The sequence below is a fragment of the Lampris incognitus genome, chromosome 18, assembly GCF_029633865.1.
Source record: "Lampris incognitus isolate fLamInc1 chromosome 18, fLamInc1.hap2, whole genome shotgun sequence".
In the NCBI taxonomy this organism is placed as follows: domain Eukaryota; kingdom Metazoa; phylum Chordata; class Actinopteri; order Lampriformes; family Lampridae; genus Lampris; species Lampris incognitus.
Window position 1 is genome coordinate 29,257,372 of NC_079228.1, and position 22,675 is coordinate 29,280,046.

Sequence of the window (22,675 nt, forward strand, 5' to 3'; positions counted from 1 at the left end):
TTGGTCAAATGCTTGTGTGTGTATGAAGAACTTGTGTGTGTGTGTGTGTGTGAAGAACAAAGAACTAAATAAAATCCAGCTTACCCAAAATAGAGCTGCGAGGCTCACTCTGCATTGCTCAAATAGAAATAGTGTTGAAAGAGTGCATAAAGAAGCATAAAGAATGGTCATGTATGAGAGTCAATGAGAGACCAGCTTGTAGCCTGATTCTATTCATGAAAACATTTATATGCTATGAAAACCTGCTTGCCTCTCCTGTCAGCTGTTGCTCACTAGTGATGGTCATCACTATGGCACTAGACATGCCTTGAGGATTCATTGCCCCCCCTCTCTCCCCAATTGTATCTGGCCAATTACCCCTCTCTTTTTTCTTTCTTTTTTTTTTTTTACGGTCCTGGTCGCTGCTCCACCCCCTTTGCCGATCCGAGGGGTGCCCCGACCAACCAGAGGAGCCGCTAGCGCGGCGACCAGGACAAATACTCACATCCGACTTCCCTCCCGCAGACACTGCCAATTGTGTCTGTAGGGACGCCCCACCAAGCCGGAGATCCCGTGTTGGTAGGCAACAGAATAGACCGCTACACTACCTGGACGCCCCTGAGGGGTCATTTCACTTTGCCTAAACCCAGAACTGATGCCTTGAAAAAGATTGTAATGTACAGGCAGTTACCTACTGGAACAGACTCCCGCAATATTTGGTTTCAATTACCAGCAGAGTTGGATTCAAGAAGAGGCTGAGAGAATATGTAATGCAGAGCGAGATTGTTTTAGATTAGGTCTAATCTTTACGTCTGTTGACTATATTCTGTTGTTATGAGTTATGTCTGCTTTATTTGAATTAATTAATGTTTTTTCTCATGTTACAGTAATTGTTTTTGTCTAACTGGGTATGATGGGTATATAGAATTTCGTGTAGTACTCAAAGCCTTTTGATAAGTTTAGTTTTGTGTGATGTTTCTGGTTATTGCGGTTATATGTTCTGTTTTTGCTTGTTGGCTTTTAAACTGTAACGGTTGTACTGTTTGACCCCAGGAAGAAGAGTCGCTGCTGAGGCAGTGAAATAAATAAATAAAAGTAGTCTGTAGCCCTCCACGGATTGGCAGCAATCGGCACGGCTCGGAAGAGTGGGATAACTGGCCGGATACAACTGGGGAGAAAAGGGGGGAAAATTCCAAACGAAAAAAAAAAAAGAAACACAACATTTCAAATGCACGGATATTTTGAATGCCGAGAGAAAACACAAATGTATAGAAGCAGAATTTACATTATGTGAAGGGAGATGAGCAGCGTGCAAGCTGAGGAATGTGGTCAAATAATGAAGAGGGAAGTTGTTTATTCAGTATCTGTGTGAGCATGCTTCTCAGTAGACTTGGTTGGCGGGCTCTCTTAACAAGTGGTGGGCAGGCTGTCCTCTTTTGTGAGCATATGAATTGCTATTTCATCCATTTTATCCGTCTCCAAGGATCCTCTTTTGGCAGACCCAAAAAATGCAAAACTAAATTAAGGTGCACGCTGAGCGTTCCACAGTCAGTTTTGGCGCCATCCTTGCACTTTTGTTCTCCTGACACCTCATTAAAATAGATTCTGCTCTGGTTTTATAGGATGTATTTTGCACACCACAGCCTTTGAGCCCGGTCTTTTGCATAAATCTACATAGCAACGTTATTCCTTTGTGTCCTTCTCATAATGCACACGTATGGCGTTGGCATTGTATGAGCACTCGAGTGTGTATGATCCCTTATTATTGCATAACCCTCTTGAGTGTTTGTGACTGTGTCTGCCTGTGAATCATCTGCCTTCGCTGTCTCAGGGCAGGGATGCACCTGTCGCGGGGGGAAAGCTGATTAAGGCCCGGTGCAGTAAAAGCCCCATCGTTGAGCTCCATCAATAATTGAATTGCACTGGAACCTTGCACCAGGTGGGGGTTGGCTGCCTATTCAGGATGGCTCCTTTTCTGTGGGGTCATTTTTGTACTGTGGCGCCATGTGTTTCATGGTAACCACAGCAGCCGTCTTGGCCAAACGGATTCATCGTTGGTTCAGTCATCTGTAACGGGTCATCTCAGGTTAGTGAAGATCAGACCCAGTGAAGAAGCTTGACGATTTCGCCGAATGGTGTAAACGGCACTGTTTTGCTGAAGGATGGCTGGTGTTCCACTTTGGATTTCGGCCTGAGGCTGTTTTATTTTTCCAGTTCTGAAGCTAAACCAAAAACTCTCTCTCAGCATGGTATCGCAACATCAGAGCAGCGTCAAATGAGTGTGTGTTGTACAAATGAAGGTTTACTCAAAGACCTGTCTCTCACTTACGGGATACTTATGGTCGCCAACGTCCACACTGACCTAGTAAAACATACTTAGCTTCTTATTTGACTGGCTTATTTGTCTCTTGAAGCATACAAGTGTGACATAAACAGGATTTGGCGTTTTAAGTTCCGTGGGTACCGCCAAAATCTTCTGCTATCGCTGAGTGCCAGTGGTTTGTTTTGGCTGGTCCACTGCAGTGTGGTCGTTACTGTATGTCAATGGAAAAGCTACAGAGTGGTTGCACTTTATGCAGTGTAACACACACACACACGCCACTCGCTTTAGCCTTAGGTAACCCAACATACCGGCAAGGGTTCCTCGTGTGTGTGTGTGTGTTTGTGTAGCGAGCTCTTGTCAAGGCAAAACTCCCTCAAAGTGGCGATGTCATCTCCAGTTCACGGTCTCTTTGTTAGGCTGGAGAGAACGTTAAAAGTCCCACAACAGGATTATCGAATTGTTCGCCTGTGAGGAGAAAAAAAAAAGTTACAAATCTTGCAAAAGTCCATTTTGAATTATCTATCGCCGCTAAGACGTGCAACAAAAAAGCCATTCCCATGAGGAGCGAGCCCTCCACCTCTCACTCGCTGGAGATTTCTCGCTCTGTCTCTGTCTCTCTTTCTCTCTCTCTCTCTCCTCACTAATGCTAATGAGTGTGTGGGTGGATGAGAGGCGTTTAATGGGCAGGCTGTGCTTATCCTGCCTATTCAGGGACAGAGAACCTCGACAGACTGTGGTTGAGCTGAGCTACGAGCTCCAGCGCTGTGCTGACACCCTCCAGCCAGTGAAAGAGAATTGTTTATCTTAAGAGATGTTTTTCTTCACATTCACTGACAGGGCTTGTTGGCTCCCAAAGATTTTTCTGACTGTCAGAAACTGGGACATGGGAGTTGCAAGAAATGTTTTATATAAGAAGTTTTGAGCTTATACAGGGCGGGCATCTGCTGTGGAAAAGTTGAGGGTGCGCGTGTGTTGCAATGATTGAAATATTCACTTCTCTCCATTGCTCTCCTCTTTTTTCCCTCTTTTGCCTTCTTTTTTGCTCTCGCTCGGTCTTATATACTGTGTGTGTGTGTGTGTGTGTGTGTGTGTGTGTGTGTGTGTGTGTGTGTGTGTGTGTGTGTGTGTGTGTGTGTGTGAAGAAGGCAGGAACTGATGGAGGCATAAAAAAGGAGCTTGGAGAAAAACTGCCTGAGAATATCCATCTTCAGAAACAACTCAACCGCTGCAAGACAGAACTGCAGAAGGCCCAGAATGAGTAAGGACGTGTGTGTGTGTGTGTGTGTGTGTGTGTGTGTGTGTGTGTGTGTGTGTGTGTGTGTGTGTGTGTGTCTGTGTCTGTGTCTGTGTCTGTGTGTCTGTGTGTGTGTGTGTTTGACAGCTACTGACAGATCATGTGATTGAAAGCTACTGACAGATCATGGTCCAAATGTGCTAAACCCCTCTCATCAAATGTTTCAAAAAGGTTGAAACAAATTTCAAGAACTATTTGAAAATATTGTCTCTACTTCTCTCTCAATAGTCATCTTGCATGTACAGTGCGTGGATGTGATGTAACAACTAAGCCCACTAAGCCTTCAGTTGCTGCCCTTGTTGCCTGAGTAATATCTCAGAGTCCAGCTTTGATATATCCATAACCTTTTTTCCATCCAGCCATCCATTAGCCAAACCGCTTGTGTTCCATAAATACGTTTTTAAGTATATATAAATATGTGTCTGTGTGTTTGTCTACATACGTGTGTGTGTGTGTGTGTGTGTGTGTGTGTGTGTGTGTGCGTGCATGCGTGCGTGCCATTGTAGACTGGCGGAGGTGCGGATGGCCAGGGAGGGCGCAGAGTCTCGTCTGCGTCAGCAGGAAGACCAGCTGGCTGAGCTTCAGGAAGAACTAAGGAGGGTGTCAGAAAACTCCCCTCACACAGACTCACTGCAGATGGTACTGACACTCTGGGGCATACATACACACACATCACCCATACACACACGCACACTACACCTATGCAATGCAACCAGATGGTCTTGCATTAGATGGAACTGGCAAACACACACAGACACACATACACACAGACACACATACACACACACACACACACACACACACGTATACTCTCTCTTAGGTTGAAACTGAAAAGATATGCACACATCATCCCTAACAAGACTCCCTGAAGGGCTGATAGCACTCATGCTTACACACAACACTGTAGATAATGTGGTAAGTAGATGAATAAATAAAAGATGGATAAGTATGTACATGCAAACAGCCATATAAATGTGTACATAAACACCTCAAATTCTGATTTCAAATAACTGTTTTCGTGATTAAATTCCCCAGTGTCTGTTTGCTCCTGAATCTCTCTCTCTCTCCGACCCTTTGTCTGACCCTCTCTATACCTCTCTCGCGCCGCAGGATGTGGTGACCCTGCAGGCGGATCTGGCTGAGGTGGCCATGTTGCGTCAGCGTCAGGAGGAGACATTGCACCAGCGGGAGCGGGAGCTGACGGCCCTGAAGGGGGTGCTGAAGGAAGAGGTGGAGTCCCACGACAGAGAGATTGAGGCTCTGAGGGAGCAGTACAGCCATGACATGGAGAACCTGAGGAGAACCATGGAGCAGGTCACAGAGGTACAACAAAATGGAGGGATGCAGTGTTGTTTGTTTATTTTTGTTTTGTTTGAAGGTTTAGCCTTCGTCTTGTTGCAGTTTTCATGGGTGAATCTCCCTATTCCCTGTGTGTCCTCCAATCTTTGCTATTTTTACTTCCTGCCTCTTTTGACTGGCTTATTCTTGAGTGTCAGTTGGCTGTCACCCAAGACACAACTGTTTCTACTTTGTATTGTGTAGTAAATGAACAATACATATGTACATACATTGGTAATATTTACAGAAAACGCTATCAAAGTAATGATCTGGATGTCCGGGTAGCGTAGCGGTCTATTCCGTTGCCTACCAACACTGGGATCACCAGTTCAAATCCCCGTGTTACCTCCGGCTTGGTTGAGCATCCCTACAGACACAATTGGCCATGTCTGCGGGTGGGAAGCCAGATGTGGGTATGTGTCCTGGTCACTGCACTAGACTAGCGCTGCCTCTGGTCGGTCGGGGCCCCTGTTCGGGGGGGAGGGGGAACTGGGGGGAATAGCATGATACTCCCACGCGCTACGTCCCCCTGGCAAAACTCCTCACTGTCAGGTGAAAAGAAGCAACTGGCGACTCCACATGTATCGGAGGCATGTGGTAGTCTGCAGCCCTCCTCGGATCGGCAGAGGGGGTGGAGCAGTGACGGGGATGGCTGGGAAGAGTGGGGTAATTGGCCAAGTGTAATTGGGCTGAAAAAGGGGGGGGGGTCCAAAAAAAAAACCCCAAAAAAACAAGTGGAGGCTGAGAAATCTGCTTCACGCTGGGTGTTTGATATTGTTTGAGAGTGTATTGTAAACTACACTGTTGCTGTAAAGAAAAAGACATGTTCAGAGTCATTCATGTTATTTTGATGACGATGCTGTTATTTGAAGTGACTAACTACTGAGGTTGTGCAAGCATAAATAGATAAATAAATATAGAAACATAAATAATCTATTATAAATAAATAGTAAATAAACATAGATAAGCCAGTGGAGGTTCATAACCTCTATATGACCGCACATCTTGCATTGCAACAGTTACAATGACCATAAAAATGAATTCGATAAAGAGTTTGCTGTGCCTGGAAATGTTGTATCAGTCTGGTAATACATCTTTAATACTGACGCAGTCCAAAAATATTTGACATTTGTTTTCAGATGGTAACTTTATCCAAATTCAGATGCCATGTTGATAAGTCTTGGTATGATTCTCTGCGTAAAAAAGTGAGATTGACGTTGGGAAACCGTCAGAGAGAGTGGCAAAATTTTCACTTGTGTTTTAGTGTTGTATTTCTCTGTTCTTCGTAACACATCCATCTTCCTGTTATGTATCAGTGTAGTACATATTTGATAACAGCAGTGTTGAAACATACAGCTTGAATATCACAAAGTGAGACAACACTGTAGAGTTTTATCTGCTGCACAGTCAAAAAAGCCAGCGATGTGCCAAAGGGTGAGAGAAATTAGAGCGCACACAATGGGCTGCAATGTGATTTTTTTTTTGTTTCTTTTTTTTTAAAGAAGTGTTGGTCTCTTTTGAGAAGTTGCAGTTCCTGCAGATTCTATTTTAGAACAACTGAAGGATGCGCGGAGGAGGTCGTGGGCAATATTTAGAAATAGTGACAGCAGTGTTGGGCAAAAGCTACATGAGCAGAGAAGTTAGCAGCCCTAGCCAGCTGAGTTGATGGATGAGATGATACCCAGAGCCTCCAACTTTTTTGAGGTTTACAGTGTTGTTTCTCTAGTCTCAAAAATGCCTTCCTGGGGTGTCCGGGTAGCGCGGCGGTCAATTCCATTGCCTACCAACACGAGGATCGCCGGTTCGAATCCCCGTGTTACCTCTGGCTTGGTCAGATGTCCCTACAGATACAATTGGTCATGTCTGTGGATGGGAAGCCGGATGTGGGTATGTGTGCTGGTCGCTGTACTAGCGCCTCCTCTGGTCGGTCGGGGTGCCCATTGGGGGGGGGGGGCTGGGGCTGGGGGGAATAGCGTGATCCTCCCACATGCTACATCCCCCTGGCAAAACTCCGCACTGTCAGCTGGCGACTCCACATATATTAGAGGAAGCATGTTTGTAGCCTTCCCCGGATCGGCAGAGGGGGTGGAACAGCGACCGGCACGGCTCGGAAGAGTGGGGTAGTTGGATGGGTACAACTGACCATTGGGGAGAAAAAGGGGGGGGGGGGGATCCAAAGAAAAAAGAAAAAAACATTGTTTTTGATGATGATTTCCAAATTTTACTCTGGCATTCGCAGTCTGTTGTCTGTTGCTGTAATTTGATTAAAATTCAAAGTTTGTTATTTAACAATATGGCTGTGTACCAGATACAATACATTAAAATTGCAATATTTTTCTGCAAATTTATTTGAACACAAGGCATATACCCACATTATTGTACTTATAAACATTCATGCACCCATACCTCAAACGTGTGTGTGTGTGCGTGTGTGTGTGTCTGTCTGTCAACCAGTCCCAAGAGCAGATAGAAGAGGAGAGGCAGAGGGTGAATTCGTCCATGCTGACCCTGGAAGGGGAGCTCGACAGCTGCAGGGAACAGGAAGACCAATGGAAGGTGCAGCTGGAGGCCATGACACAGGACCTCCAAAGCACCAAGGAAGAGTGAGTGTGTCTAGTTGCCAAAAGTTATCTACAACATTCCCCGCCACCTCACGTCCAATATGTCAAATGACTACACATCGTACGTTTATGACCATGTTTTCATGGTTACGGGGTGCGGTGCAGCTCAATGTCATGCAGTGTAGCGCACGACACAATAGGAGATGCTGATTAAAGTAAACCCCAAGACGAAACGACATGTTGTATCAACACAGATCACATGATTACACCCAAATATCAAATCATTCAATATTCTGGTTGGCGTAGTGCGCAGCCATCCACGTTTCATTCTGTAAAGTGATGTTGAGACTCTACATCGTAGTAACAGCAGTGTCCTTTATGGATGACTGAATAGTTTGACCTGTTAAGATTATGGTTCAGTACCATTATAATGAGAACTTGATTGGGGGATAATACGTTTTTAAGTGGAGTACAAAGGAAAACCAGCGACAAGGTTCTCTCAGTCTTATTTTAGGAGACTCTTTATTGTGTTGACCAGTGATCTCAAATACCTAATGCACACTGTGTGTACCAGGTGTTACCTGGCCGACATCAAGTAAATGTACTCGATGTGATCATTAAAGATGAAGTGGTTGCTTCCCCAAATTGTTTGCATTGAAATGCACATTTTGGGCGTCCGGGTAGCGTGGTGGTCTATTCCGTTGCCTACCAACACGGGGATCGCCAGATCGAATCCCTATGTTGACTGCGGCTTGGTCAGGTGTTCCTACAGACACAATTGGCCGTGTCTGCAGGTGAGACACCAGATGTGCGTATGTGTCCTGGTCGCTGCAGTAGTGCCTCCTCTGGTTGTTCGGGGGGAGGGGGGACTGGGGGGAATAGTGTGATCCTCCCATGCACTACGTCCCCCTGGCAAAACTCCTCACTGTCAGGTGAAAAGAAACGGCTGGTGACTCCACATGTATCGGAGGAGGCATGTAGTAGTCTGCAGCCTTCCCCGGATTGGCAGAGGGGGTGGAGCAGCGACTGGGATGGCTCAGGAGAATGGGGTAATTGGCCAAGTGCAATTGGGGGGGAAAGGGGGAAAAATCGTAAAAAAGAAAGAAATGCACATTTTTTCCTATAGTTTCAGAAGAACCTTTACCTCAGATTTAAAGCTTACTCTGTATGACCCATAGCTGTCATATTTCATTAATTTCTATTTTCCTTCTTTTTAATGCATGCACTCTTTATTTTTCACTTGACTTTTTATTGGGCAGGAACAAGAAGCACAGCGGCAGTCAAACGTGAGAGATGAGATTTAGCTTACTGTTTCTAGTTGGAATCAAACAGCTTATTGGTCTCGGCTCTGTACAAGAGACATACTAACATTGAATTCAGCTCACGCGCTCACATCTTTAGATGTATTTTGTCTCTAACGACAGCCTGTCTCTGATCATTTAATTGATTTCTAACTAACTAACTGTAATTACCAATGATAAACCCAATAATGAGAGATCTGAAGTTAAATTATCAATATTCATCTGGATTTATTTTGATTTTTTTTTTCTTGATCAGGTCATTATGATCAATGATTTTTGCATTCACACACAAATCAATTGTACTTTTAAATGATGGGATTTCTATTTTGATTTTCCAATCAACTTGATTGATTTTTGATAAAGAATATTAAGTTTAGAGTTAACCGATGCATCTGTTTGCCGTAATCAATTGTACAGAAAAATGCTTGCCCATAATCACAATCCTTGACAAATTCTGTACATTTTTTATCACGGATGTGATTAATGTGAAAAGTTTCGAGCACTTTTTTCACCCTTTAATTATGTGTATTTGATGCAGTAGTTTTAGAAGGTCTGTGTGTGTGTGTGTGTGTGTGTGTGTGTGTGTGTGTGTGTGTGTGCGTGCATGCACACATATTTACCAGTGTATGCATAATATGTTCTTGGAGTATGTGTGTATTTGAACCTGTTTGGGTGACTGTTTACCACTGTGTGTTGCTTATGGTCCATTTTCCTTGCTGTAGGCTCCTGAAATCTCGTTTGGAGAAAGAGGAATTTGAGGGAGAGCTGAAGGATCTGCAGGATTCACTGATGGCCATGAAGAAACAGCTGCCTGGCTTGGAGGATGAGCATTCGTATGCAGAGGTAATACACATATCGGTCACATGACATCGTGTAGCGATTCTGATCCCCATGTAGGCTGTGTAAATGGGCTTATCTTGTCATTTTGACATGGGTATACATTTTACACATTTCACTCTCCTTTAATAGCAGCCACTGTACACTTTTGTGGACTATTCATATTCCACTCCCCTTTTCTGTTTACGTTTCTTTTAGTGCACTCACACAGCTCTGGTTTTTCCAGTGGCTGAAGATTAGTTAATCTTTTTTAAATCACTCTCTCTCTCTCTCTCTCTCTCTCTCTCTCTCTCTCTCTCTCTCTCTCTCTCTCTCTCTCTCTCTCTCTCTCTCTCTCTCTCTCTCTCTCTCTCCCAAATGTGCACAAGTGCACGCAACCATGCACACACACTCACATTGTTATGCACCCTTGTGCATTCCTCGCCTCATACCCGTTATTCATCTTTGATCACTTATCCCAAGGACCTTCGGCGTTGCCATGACGATCTGAAGCGGGCTCGTGCAGATTTGGACAAACAAAGAGGCGAGTTTGACAGGAGGAGCGAGGAGCTTCAGGCCCTGAAGAGAGCAAGTGAGAAGCGGGAGGCTGAGCTCAGGTCGGAGATTGACAGGTTGAAGGACCAATCGCAGAGGGACAAGGCTGAACTGGAAAAGGCAAAGGAGGTGAAAGAAAATGTCTGAAATCTGAAACCAAGAAAATAGGAAATCATAAAATGGCAGTGAAAAGAACATGGGGTGCATTGGCTTGAGTGGCAAGATCAAATAAATTGAATAAACACTAAGCCGCAAAAAAAATCTAAACAGCAGAAACGTGTAAGGAAGCTGATATTTGATAATTATTTGTTTTGTATTAAATCATGTTTATTTCTTTTCCTCTTAAACTCAGTTGTTTTATGTTCCAGAGCGATACTTGTTGTTTGATATATACTGGAATAGGACATTGTTTGTTTGTGGCACAATCTTTCACACATTACTCAGAAAAAAGGAAGGAAAAAAAACAACATTGCAAATATCTTGAAACTGAAGATAACTAGGCAAATGCTAACTAACAAGTATTGCAATAAAGTATAAAAAAGTGACTGTGACTACACAGTCTCTATACAGCAGGAATGCTTTTCTGGCTTGTATCCTGATTTGTACAGTAATTTTTTTCGGTTGCATTGAAATATACCTTTTTTCCTTTAACTAATCTGCTTCCTGCTATCTACATCTCCCTGTCTGGCTGCAGTAGATGTAATGGGAGATATGAACAAGGGATTGTAGATTTTACCTGGATTCACCTGATCATTTTTGTATAAAGAGCAGGTGGTGCTAATATTTAACAGTGTGGGCCCACATTGTATTGTCAGGTGTGTGACAGAAGGATTTTCTCCCATCTCTCTCGCTCTCTCTCTCTCCCCCTCTTCCTCTTCATCAACTTTGCTCCCCTTTCTTCTTCTCTCTGTAGTCATTAGTTGAATCCTCAACAAGGACTCCAGTGGACCAGGGGACTAACCAGGAGCTTCAGGAAGCGAACGCACGCCTGAGAGAGAGGCTGTCTCGAATGGTACCACCTACGCACACACACACACACACACACACACACACACACACACACACACACACACACACACACACACACACACACACACACACACACACACACACTCGACAGAAAGGATACTGCAGTACAGTAAATATCTGGTAGGCTTTAAACACATGCTTACACATTTCCGAAGACGCATGGTACAAGGAAACCTCCCTCCCACTCAAAAACTCCTACACACATTTTCAGTCAAAATATGTAAAAGCCTTTGCGAAGGAAGATGAAAGAAAAAAAGAAAAACCGAAACACATGAGCTAACCAACGAAACAGCCGAGAAAGCATAAATTCAACGAAGACATACGATGACCTCCGTAACATCATGTGGCCAGCAAGGCGCTGTTGGGCTGTCTTGGCTCTGTCCGCTCATTACGTTGGATGTAAAATGGCTATGACTAATGAATTTAAGCAGAAACTGTGTGCTTTGATAGGTGGGTATTGTCATCCATATTGTGGCCACAATCTAGCCTTTTTTTCAAATGGATCCTACCAACAGGATAATGTGCCATTCGTAAAAAAAAAAAAAAAACACATCATCATCATCATCCTCAAATGTTCTTCTTTTGTAGTTCTCCCCATCCCTGGCGGTATATCAGTTTATATCTCCTGCTCACAGAAGAATGAAACGTGATGAAGAAGATTACTGCCAAGTCCTCTTCCATTGTTTACTGCTGTCCTTTTTGATGGAAAATGTCACATGAAATTGACATACCAGTGTAGCTGTCGCGCCCCCCCCCCCCACCACCCCCACCCTTTTTTCTCCTCAATTGTACCTGGCCAATCACCCCGCTCTCTGAGCTGTCCCAGTTGTTGCTCCACCCTCTCTGCCGATCCGGGGAGGGCTGCAGACTACCACGTCTCCTCTGATACATGTGGAGTCACCAGCCGCTTCTTTTCACCTGACAGTGAGGAGTTTCACCAGGGGGATTTAGTGCGTGGGAGGATCATGCTATTCCCCCCAGTTCCCCCTCCCCCCCGAACAGGCACCCCAGCCGACCAGAGGAGGTGCTAGTGCAGTGACCAGACACATACCCACATCCGGCTTCCCACCTGCAGACACGGCCAATTGCGTCTGTAGGGATGCCCAACCAAGCCGGAGGTAACACAGGGATTTGAACCAGCATTCCCCGTGTTGGTAGGCAACGGAATAGACCACTATGCTACCTGGATACCCTGTAGCTGTCATTTTTTTAATGACACATGCCCGAACCTTCGTGGTTCTTGAAATACAATGGAAACAGAAACAGGAGCTAATCTCAGAACTTGGAGGAAGTTCTGAAAAGTTTCAGATGTTTTTGTTTATTTACTCTTTTTCAGGAAATCCACTTGAGATTCAACATCTCTTTTGGAGGGAAGGGCCTGGCCAAGACAGTAGTGTACAAAAATATTACAAACTAGAAGAGTGTACTCGGTAAGAGTGCAGAGCCCCACCAGGTGTATCTCCTCTTCTGCGGTGCCACGTGCTACATCCTCCTGGCAAAACTCCTCACTGTCAGGTGAAAAGAAGTGGCTGGTGACTCCACATGTGTCGAAGGAGGCATGCGGTAATCTGCAGCCCTCCCCGGATCGGCAGAGGGGGTGGAGCAGCGACCGGGATGGCTCGGAAGAGTGGGATAATTGGCCGGATACAATTGGGGAGAAAAAAGGGGGGGGGGACCCCTTAAATCTCAGGCAGTGGGGTAAGAATCTTTCGTCTTTTTGCAGACAGTTCCAAGTAGTAGGTGCCAACATCGTATCAGATTCCTCACCCAACTGTCTGTGGGCCTTGGGGATAATCAAATGGAAAAAAATCCTTGGATCTCAGGCTATGAATACCTTGTATTTTCTCTTTGATATGACAGCATAGATATAAGACAGTTTACTAAGAATTGCATTGTAAATAAAGATGTACCAGTGACTTAGCCTGGGCATAGACAAGGATTGCTGTGGTAGTCTGCAGCCCTTCCCGGATCGGCAGAGGGGGTGGAGCAGCGACCCGCATGGCTCGGAAGAGTGGGGTAATTGGCCAAGTACAATTGGGGAGAAAAATGGGGGAAATAATCTAATTAAAAAAAAAGGATTGCCAGTTTAGACTTTTTTATAACATGCAGTGGTGAGTGCGGGCTTTTGTAATGAATCTCAGGGCACTGTGGTACGCACAATCCAGAAAATGGAGACAGTATGCCGTTGCATTCCTATAGAGGAGATCACCATAATCGAGGAAAGTTATAAACCTATCAGCCACTAGATGTGAAAACTTCCAGGTTACACATTTGTCGAAAAGGGACAAATGTGTAGCCAAAAATTGGCAGTATCTATATAATACCATCGATTCAGGAAAGGACAAGAGCATCGTGGAACTTTTCCTGCACCTTTTTAAATGTATACCTCAAAAAATTCAGGTTGTTCTGCAGTACAAAGACGGTCCCACCTGGTGTATACTGAGGACCTGGTGACAACAATAGACACAGATCAGTTGGAGACCTCTGTAATGGGTGTCTCTTGGTTCCCCAGACGAGGCTTCACTCCAGCATGCCCCTGAGCTCCGGGACAGAGAAGGCCATTGAGGCGCTGGAGGACGAGAACCGCTCCCTGAAGTCTCAGCTGGAAGAGGCCAAGAGAGGAGTTGCCCGTCTGAGTAAGGAGAGAGACGAGCTGAACCGTCGGCTGGAGGAGAGAGATGTGGAGAGAGAGGCGTTGCGGAGAGGCAAGAGCGACCTGGAGGAACAGAAGAGGCTGCTGGACCGTGCCCTGGAGAAGATTAACAAGGAGGTGTGCATACCTGTGTGTGTGTGTGTGTGTGTGTGTGTGTGTGTGTGTGTGTGTGTGTGTGTGTGTGTGTGTGTGTGTGTGTGTGTGTGTGTGTGTGTGTCATTCATAGCCTCTTCAGCTCTTACTTTGTCTGCTTACTCCCTCTATCTATTTCTCTCTCCATGTCTCCCATTTCCCATTCTTCCCCCTTCTCTCTCTTGTGTGGAAATAATCCTCTGTTTTCTATATAGTTGAAAGCTTTGTTTATCTCTTTGACTGTTTTTCTTTTGAAGTCAGATTGGATGAGGCAACAGTGTTATCAAACAACAGTATCTAAATATATCCAAGGATATTTCAAAAATACATATAACTGTGGACACCCCCCCCCCAACTTCTCTGTCCCCACAGATGGAGTTGATGATGGGCGATTCCCATCAGTCGGTGGCAGCCCTGCAGACGCAACTGGACGAGTACAGGGAGCGCTCCAGAAAGGATCTGCTGGACGCTCAGCGCAACAACAAGGACAGACTGGCCGAGCTCCAGAGGGCACAGGGCAACCTCAAGGCACAGCAGGAAGAGGTGAGGAAGACGAGGCTCAACGATAGAAGATGTAAGGTTAAGAGAGGAATGGGAATTATGGAAAACAAGATATGTCAGGTGTAGTGGATTTTGCCATCAGCGAAGAGTACCATTTTCATGCTTTCATAGCACTTAAGTAACATCTGTGTTTCACCAGCTTTTTTTTTATGTCATCAAATAGCGTCATATAAAAAATTCATTCATAATTGCCTCTTGGAGTGATGTCACACGGGGAGTAGTTTACCTAGATTTTGCATAAAGCCGCCTATGTTAGCAGCAAGGTGGCCTCTGATTGAGAGAACATTGTGTCTGTCAGGGAAGGGGGCGGGCCAGCAATATTGCCAGCCAATCGGAGTAGCAGCCATGAATAATGTTAATATTCATGACCTCACCCTGCTCCAGTAGAAATGCCTTTCTTTGGAGATAGGTGTTGAGCACTTGAAAAAACAAACAAAAACCATGACTTTTGCTCAAACCAAATAACCTTTGGTAAAAAAAAAATGTCACAGATTGGTTTCATAGATACACTGAAGTTATATCAATTTGTCAAAAAATAGGACCCCACCTTTAAAGAGACGCTTTTGACAGGTTCTGCTGATATTGGATGGACAGATGACCAGATGAATGTCTCTTTCAGGCACAGGCCACCAAATAAAACTTGCTCTACTACAAGGAAGAATGAGTCCTTTTCAGGCCTCTGTTGTGTCTGACTGTCCTTGTCAATGTCCAGCTCTAAATGTCCACACTTTAAGGCCCCCGTTTCTCTGCAAACACTGAAATAGGTTAGCTATTTTTTACCTAGCTGTTTGCAACTGCAGTTAGCTGCCCCACCGCCACACTGCTATGGGTAGTTTTAGGATGGAAAGATGGTGATATATCCCTCTCTATGTGTCTCTGGGGGAGAAAAAAAAGAGTTTTAAGTTAGAAAGTAGAAGAGTTTGCTGGCAGAGGCCCTCATTCTTAATTTATAACACAGACAGAAATCTTTTTGGTGTCGTGTTGGGTTACTGTGCTTCAAAAAAACTATTTTCCTGGATATGTGATGACAGTGGAAATGTGTTCAAAGCATTCGCAAACAATTTTTGAGGCATTTTTGGTTTGTCGAAAGTATACAATGCAGCTTGAAGGAGTGCAAAATAGGCAGGTTTACTGAAGCAAAGAGAATTGGGGGGGGTGAAGGGAAGAAAACAGGAAGTCTCTTTGTTGGTAAGATTTAAATCATGAGGTAGTATGAATGGATTCCACTCGATGTGTGCAGTCTGGATGTATGTGAATGTGGTTTCTGAAAATGGACTGTCAATGAGGTGGTTTGACAGTTAAGATGACTGATTTTTGGGGGGGGGGTTCCTCATTTAGTCAAGATAGAATATTGCCATGACTTTCTTATTTCCTCATTTTTAGCATTGTCAGCCATCTCCCCATTTAGCCTAATTTATGTTTGATGTTATGAAATTGTAGCAGTTTGTCACTGAAAAACAAGTACGGGACAAAGTATAAATAAAGGTTCTCCTGATTTCCACAAGTGAGAGATGTTCTCAGATCAACATTTGCCAAGATGTTGCCGGGCTGTCATATAATTCATGTAGTTGGACTTGAGTTGAAAATAGATTAGGATGAGGGTTAGTGTCAGGGTTAGCCCAAGGTCAACATATAAAATGTTGATCTGAGAACATCTCTCACTTGTAGAATTCAGGACATGTATGAATAAAGACTGGAAATAATAAAATGACCAAACAGCCATGTAGTAGGGAAATGTGCCACCGACATCCTTTTTTTTAAAAATAAGTCAAGTGCCGTCTCCTGCTCCTCGTTGTCAGGTGTCTCGGCTGAAAAAGGAGCTGCTGGTGTGTGGTGAGGAAAGAGACAGCGCTCAGTTGGAGAGAGACCTGCTCAGCAGCCGCCTCAAACGCCTGGAGAGCGAACTGGAAACGGAGAAGAGCAGCCACACCGACCGCGCCAGGGAGATCAGGGGCCTGGAGGTGAGGGGTCATGTGGTCAAAGAGGTCAAAGAGGTCAAAGGCCAAGTGTTGGATGGTTTAAAAATGGTAGGGGTAAATTAGGAATATGGCGATGTCTCAGCAAAAGCAGTTCAAAGGTCACGTTGGCCAGCTGAGGGGACCCTTATATATGAGGATTCAATGAGCTTCAAGAGGGAGGGATTTATGTAATTACCCCTGGGGACCTTTTCCATGGTGAGGTAATGTAAACTAATGAAACTGACTAACAAAGGCAGTGTTCATCTCTTTGTGTGTGTATGTGTGTGTGTGTGTGTGTGTGTGTGTGATTCAGGATAAGATTAAGGCACTGGAGATAGAGCTGGATGAGGAGAGGAGCGGTGTGGAGCTTCTGAATGACCGCATCACACGAAGCAGAGAACAGGTACCGAGAATACATTGCTCAAACAAGCAATAAATACCTCAATACACACACACACACACACACACACTCACACATAACCATACACACACACACACACACACTCAAACAAGCAATAAATACCTCAATACACACACTCACACATAACCCCCCCACACACACACTCAAACAAGCAATAAATACCTCAATGTACAGTGGATAACAGGCTTCAGAACAGCCCTGTGGCTTATTTAAACTTCCTCCCCCATATCACTCCCTCTCTCTGTCTCTTCCTCTTTTCTCAGATCGATCAGCTTCGTTCAGACCTGATGCAGGAACGTTCTGCAAGACATGACCTGGAGATGGATAAGAGTGCACTAGAGAGACAGGTACGATGGTGCCAGTGAAGTAATCACACACACACACACACACACACACACACACACACACACGCACTCGCAGATCTGTACTTGTGGGGCTCCCTTATTGACTACATTCATTTCCTAGCCCTTAACCACGCAAACTACATGCCTAACCCTAACCCTTACCCTAACCTTAACCTAACCCTAATCCTAACCTTAACCCTAAAACCAAATCGTAACCCTAAAATAGACCCTTTTACTTGTGGGGCCCCATAAAATGGCCCCACAAGGTAGGTGGTTTCTGGTTTTTCTATCCTAATGGGGACCAAATGTCCCCATTAGGATAGAAAAACATGGTACACACACACACACACACACATGCACACACACAGTCTACTACAGTACAGTCACAGTCTATCATTTTAATAAAAATGCTAATATTCTGCATGCAATGTTAAAAAGCCTTTTCAAACCTAAACATGCCGTTCCTTATCGGGTGGAAGCACAAACATGTCTTCTCTCTAAATTCAGTGGTTTGTTTACGTAACCAAATATGTCTCCTTCCAGGTGAAGGAGTTGAAATCCCGTGTGGCAGACATGGAGGGGCAGACCCGACCGACAGCTGGTATCACCCTGCTGGAAAACAAAGTGCAGGAGCTGGAGGAAAGGCTACGCAGTGAAGAGAGGTAAAGTTCAACACACACACACACACACACACACACACACACACACACACACACACACACACACACACACACACACACACACAAAATATGCCAAAAGATGACACACACTGGTGAAAAAGTGGTAAAATAATGAAAATATAACCATTCTGTTTTTTCGTCCTGTCAGTGTAAATCTCATATCTCTGTTTGTCCATCTATTTGTCTACCTAATCGGATTATTTGTTCAACATAACTTCAAGGAGTGTATTTTGTTAAAAAGGCTGTAAGTATTTCATTTTTAAAATCTAATGGGAATTCTCACTCATACCTGCCCAGAGAGAAGGCCAGCATCCAGGCCTCTCAGAGACGGATGGAGAGGAAGCTTAAGGAACTAAATGCCACTCTGGACCAGGAGAGAAACCAACATGCTGAGCAAAGAGACCAGGTACTGATCAGACCTCAGTCAAATAGTATTTGCATACTATTTCCCTGCGTTTGTTTAACATTATATTCAGTACCAATGAATAAAGTGTAATTCCTGAGAACAGTTCAGATGAAATGGCTGCATTTCATAGTATTTTTCTAGTTTTGCAAGTCAAAGGTCTTACACTGAAATGGCTGCACCACGTTATTTTGTTGGGTGGCCTCAGATGGTGTCATGTTTCCATCGACTTGTGAATTACAAGCAAACTTTTTTTTGCAAAAAAATAAAGTGGGAATTGGGTGCTTTTCCATCAAATCTGTGGCCATGCTTTGGACCAGTTCAGATTAAGAAACAGCTGATTATAGGATTGCACTCTATTTCCAGTTCTTTTTTTTTTTGTTTTACAAATGTGTTTCCACTGTCCATTTAGCACATAAACTCTATCAACAAAAGCAAAAACCACCGCCAGCAAGTGTAAAACTTTTTTGCAATACTGAGGAAGTTTTATGAAATTTTACCATTTCTGTCCAGCTTTTCCAGTGTAATACTTCATAATGTGCATTAAAATGCTTTGATGGAAACATGCCTATCTAGAAGTTTTCAGTCACAGTGGAGTGTTTTACTTCATTTGCCAACATTTTTCTGTGCTGATCCAAATGTGTTGGCTCAGTATTTTTGAAATATTTCCAAAAACCCTACCCATGAGGAAGTACATGCAGGGTAAATTAAGCAACAGGACTCAACAATTGGCACATTTATGTCATGCACAGGATAAAATGCCATTTTGGAATCATACTAATCTTAGCTGTGCTCCACCTCTGACCCATCCCCAGAACCCTCCCTGACCTCACGTCCCCTATCCACTTTCTGCCGTCCTAACCTAGCTTAACGATGAGCAGGCATACACTTTGTGGCTGCCCCCTATTAAACCTCTACGTGCCCCTTGAACCACCTGTCTTGACTTGTTGCCTCCTCCTCTTCTTAACTCCCTCAACTCCCCCGTCTTTCTCCTGTAATGGCCCCCTCCATTCCCCTCTAACCCGCCCCTCCACCTCTCCCTCTGTCCCCAGCTGTCTCTGCGTGTGAAGGCCTTGAAGCGGCAGGTGGACGAGAGCGAGGGAGAGGTGGAGCGACTGGAAGGCGTCCGCCGGAAGGTTCTCCGGGACCTGGAGGAGCAACAGGAGCTCCAGGAGGCCCTGCAGGCCAAGGTCTCAGCGCTGGAGGCCGAGCTTAAGTAAGACTTGACACCGAGTCGATCACAGAGAATTTCAGCTGCTGTGTCGCAAAAGGAGTTATTAGGAATATTTATTTTTTATGTACGCTTTGCACCAAATCAACCACAATATTGGGGTAGCCAGGAGCTGCTACAATAATGATGATGATAATGATGACAATGATAGAAATAATATTAACGATAATAATAATAGCATATGATAATACTTTGTTTTTATGCCACTGTTCATATATGAAATACAGTTGAGTGCTTTACATTAGAAAAAGGCAAATTAAAATGAATCACACGCAGAAAAAATTACAATAAGTTTGAAAGTGCTTCAGAATCAACAGAATGGGAGTTAAGAAAGACAATTTAAGAGCATATAAGATGTTAAAAGTAAAATATTGCAATAAAGAGATAAATGTGAGAAATAATACTATTTGTAAAATAGTTATCAAGTAAAAGGTGGTGCAAAAGAGACGTTACAAGGCATTTTTCATTAAAATCTATGTTAAAAGATTTTTTTAAAACCTTTGTTCGAAGATGCCCACTGAGCTTTCCTCTATGACATCGAAAAGGGGTAGTTTCAGTGTCTTGCTCCAGGAAACGCGAGCAATGTTAGAAATTATAGCCCTTGCAGAGTTTCTAGCATCTCATTTCAACATCTTGTTCCTTACAACGTACTACAGACATGCAAACTTTGAGTGCATATACAGTCACACCCAAACACATAATTGACAGTTGCCCTATCTAGTGCCACAAACCTAATTTCCACCAGGTGGCACCATATAATCACAAGGCTCATTGCTATTCACATGCCCTAACAGGATGAAGGTAACCATGTGCCATCACTGCACCAGGTGATTAGTCTGTCTTATTTCTTTGTTTTTGTTTTTGTTTCTTCTCTATGTTTTTGGTGGTGTCGTTTTGGAAATTTTGGATATGCGTTTTTATCTTTTGTGTTACGCTGGGTGAAATGAAATTTCATTTCGTTTATATATGCAAGTATGTGATAGAAATGACAGTAAATTGTTCCTGATTTTAGGGTGCCTAAATAAGGAAAATCACCTGGTGTAGTGATGGTCTGAAGGAACACTTGCATACTCTAGGCACTTCATGGCACATGGTTGCCTGTCTGTCCTAGGCACCTCGCTAGACGCTGCATTGAAATGGATCGGGTTAAAGAATGACACGAAGAGGTTTCCGATACGAACAGAAATACCCACAGTAGGCGTCCAGGTGGCGTGACGGTCTATTCCGTTACCTACCAGCACGGGGATCGCCGGTTTGAAACCCCGTGTGTTATGTCCGGCTTGGTCAGGCATCCCTACAGACACAAATGGCCGTGTCTGCGGGTGGGAAGTCAGATGTGGGTATGTGTCCTGGTCGCTGCACTAGCACCTCCTCTGGTTGGTTGGGGCACCTGTTTGGGGGGGAGGGGGAACTGGGGGGAATAGCGTGATCCTCCCATGCGCTACGTCCCCCTGGCGAAACTCCTCACTGTCAGGTGAAAAGAGGTGGCTGGTGACTCCACATGTATCGGAGGAGGCATGTGGTAGTCTGCAGCCCTCCCCGGATCGGCAGAGGGGTGGAGCGGCGACCGGGATAACTCGGAAGAGTGGGGTAATTGGCCAAGTACAGTTGGGAGAAATTAAGAAAAAGAAAACCCACAGTATCTGTTCTTCCCTTTGTGTTTGACTCCCTCAGGCGAAAGGTGCAGCAGACGCGTCGTCCGGCTCTGGGCTCCTCCAACTTCAGCTCTGAGGAGGACGACGGCCTCTTTGACACCGGCAGCATCTCCGACATCCTCAATGAGAGCCATCTACAGACCACCAACTGCTAGGGATGGGGGGGGGGGGATAACTAGAGCACTAGGTGAATAGTGGGATATGAGGGGAAAGGGCGAGCTTAGACTGGAAAAAGAAAGCATGTTCAATGTTTTGGGCACAAAAACACGATTTTTTTTTTTAAGCTAGATAGTCAGAGACTGGTGCCCATGGACTTGAAGAAACAAAGTCTTATGAGGGACTAAGTTGCCAAGCACTGCAAAATTAGAACAATAGCTGTAGTGTAATATAGCTCCAAAAGAAACAGAATAACGTCAGAAAAATTAGATTACCTTCTGATACCTCGTGCTGTGATTGCTCCACTGTTTACTTTCATTTCCTGTCTGTCTGAAAATACGAATTAACTTCTTCCCTCAGTTACATTGAGGAGGATTATTAAAAAGTACACTGGGAAATACAGGTTAATCACTGTGCTTCAACTTGACTCACACTCCCAACAAGGATTTTTACTCTACGTCATTAAAGAAACCGTGGGTGGGACTTTGAAACGTCATTTCTCTTTCGGCGCCGTGTGAAAGTCGAGAATTTTACCACTTTTTGTTTCCCGGCATTGCACAATTTGCCCATTTAGATTGCTCTTGAAACACAAATAATACTTGCATACGTTTTGATATTTTGCTCTTGGCTCCAACGTGTTGTTTCTCCCGAGGTAGGTATTGGCTGGGGCATGATAAGTTGCATACATTGTCAGCAGTTCTGTGTTAACTGTGTGATTCGAGACATGTTCATATGCTGCCTCCCGTTTCTACTGGACTGTGACAACTTCTTAAAACTGAGCTTGTATCTTGACACTGTTAGACACGTGCACACAAGACAATCAGATAGACTGTGGCACCGCTTATCCTCACAGGTGAAAATGCTCCGAAGTTTTCCTACTTCAGCAATTTGTATTTTTTGGAGGTCTTTGTGTTTGTATTAGAGCATGTTGTCACTTGGATGCCTTTTAAAGAAGCTGTTTCGTTTCCAGTCGGTGTTCTTGTGATGGCTGACAGATCTTCATACGCTGCTGTAATGATTTCATTAGTGTTTCACGTGCTTGTCTCTGCTTGAATTCAGCTTGGCTGTACATTCCTACTGAAGGAGTCATTTATTCAGAGGGACTCTCGTACGTTTTCTCCCCACGTTTCACCTGCCTTTTGCCATTGTTGAATGATAATCCTTAAATTATATTTTAACTATATTATTACCTTTTTTGACATGCCACTTTGAAAATGTATTTTTGAGCAACTTTAAGAAAATATGTTTGAGCATACAAAAAAAATAAAGATGTTTAACAATTTGC

General features: G+C 44.2%; 1 protein-coding gene across 1 annotated transcript in view; it reads left to right on the forward strand.

The window, feature by feature from the left end:
* Nucleotides 1–22,675, forward strand: part of cgnb (cingulin b) — a 34,247-nt gene extending 11,572 nt beyond the window's left edge. Inside the window, exons 5-21 of the mRNA XM_056298424.1 lie at nucleotides 3,445–3,560; nucleotides 4,103–4,235; nucleotides 4,707–4,919; nucleotides 7,389–7,537; nucleotides 8,755–8,781; nucleotides 9,519–9,639; nucleotides 10,096–10,296; nucleotides 11,081–11,179; nucleotides 13,709–13,966; nucleotides 14,354–14,524; nucleotides 16,342–16,503; nucleotides 16,814–16,903; nucleotides 17,185–17,268; nucleotides 17,809–17,927; nucleotides 18,243–18,351; nucleotides 19,401–19,564; nucleotides 21,254–22,675. Coding sequence (XP_056154399.1) covers nucleotides 3,445–3,560; nucleotides 4,103–4,235; nucleotides 4,707–4,919; nucleotides 7,389–7,537; nucleotides 8,755–8,781; nucleotides 9,519–9,639; nucleotides 10,096–10,296; nucleotides 11,081–11,179; nucleotides 13,709–13,966; nucleotides 14,354–14,524; nucleotides 16,342–16,503; nucleotides 16,814–16,903; nucleotides 17,185–17,268; nucleotides 17,809–17,927; nucleotides 18,243–18,351; nucleotides 19,401–19,564; nucleotides 21,254–21,389 — 2,352 coding nt within the window. The 3' untranslated portion in view covers nucleotides 21,390–22,675. The remainder of the gene's footprint in view (nucleotides 1–3,444; nucleotides 3,561–4,102; nucleotides 4,236–4,706; nucleotides 4,920–7,388; nucleotides 7,538–8,754; nucleotides 8,782–9,518; nucleotides 9,640–10,095; nucleotides 10,297–11,080; nucleotides 11,180–13,708; nucleotides 13,967–14,353; nucleotides 14,525–16,341; nucleotides 16,504–16,813; nucleotides 16,904–17,184; nucleotides 17,269–17,808; nucleotides 17,928–18,242; nucleotides 18,352–19,400; nucleotides 19,565–21,253) is intronic.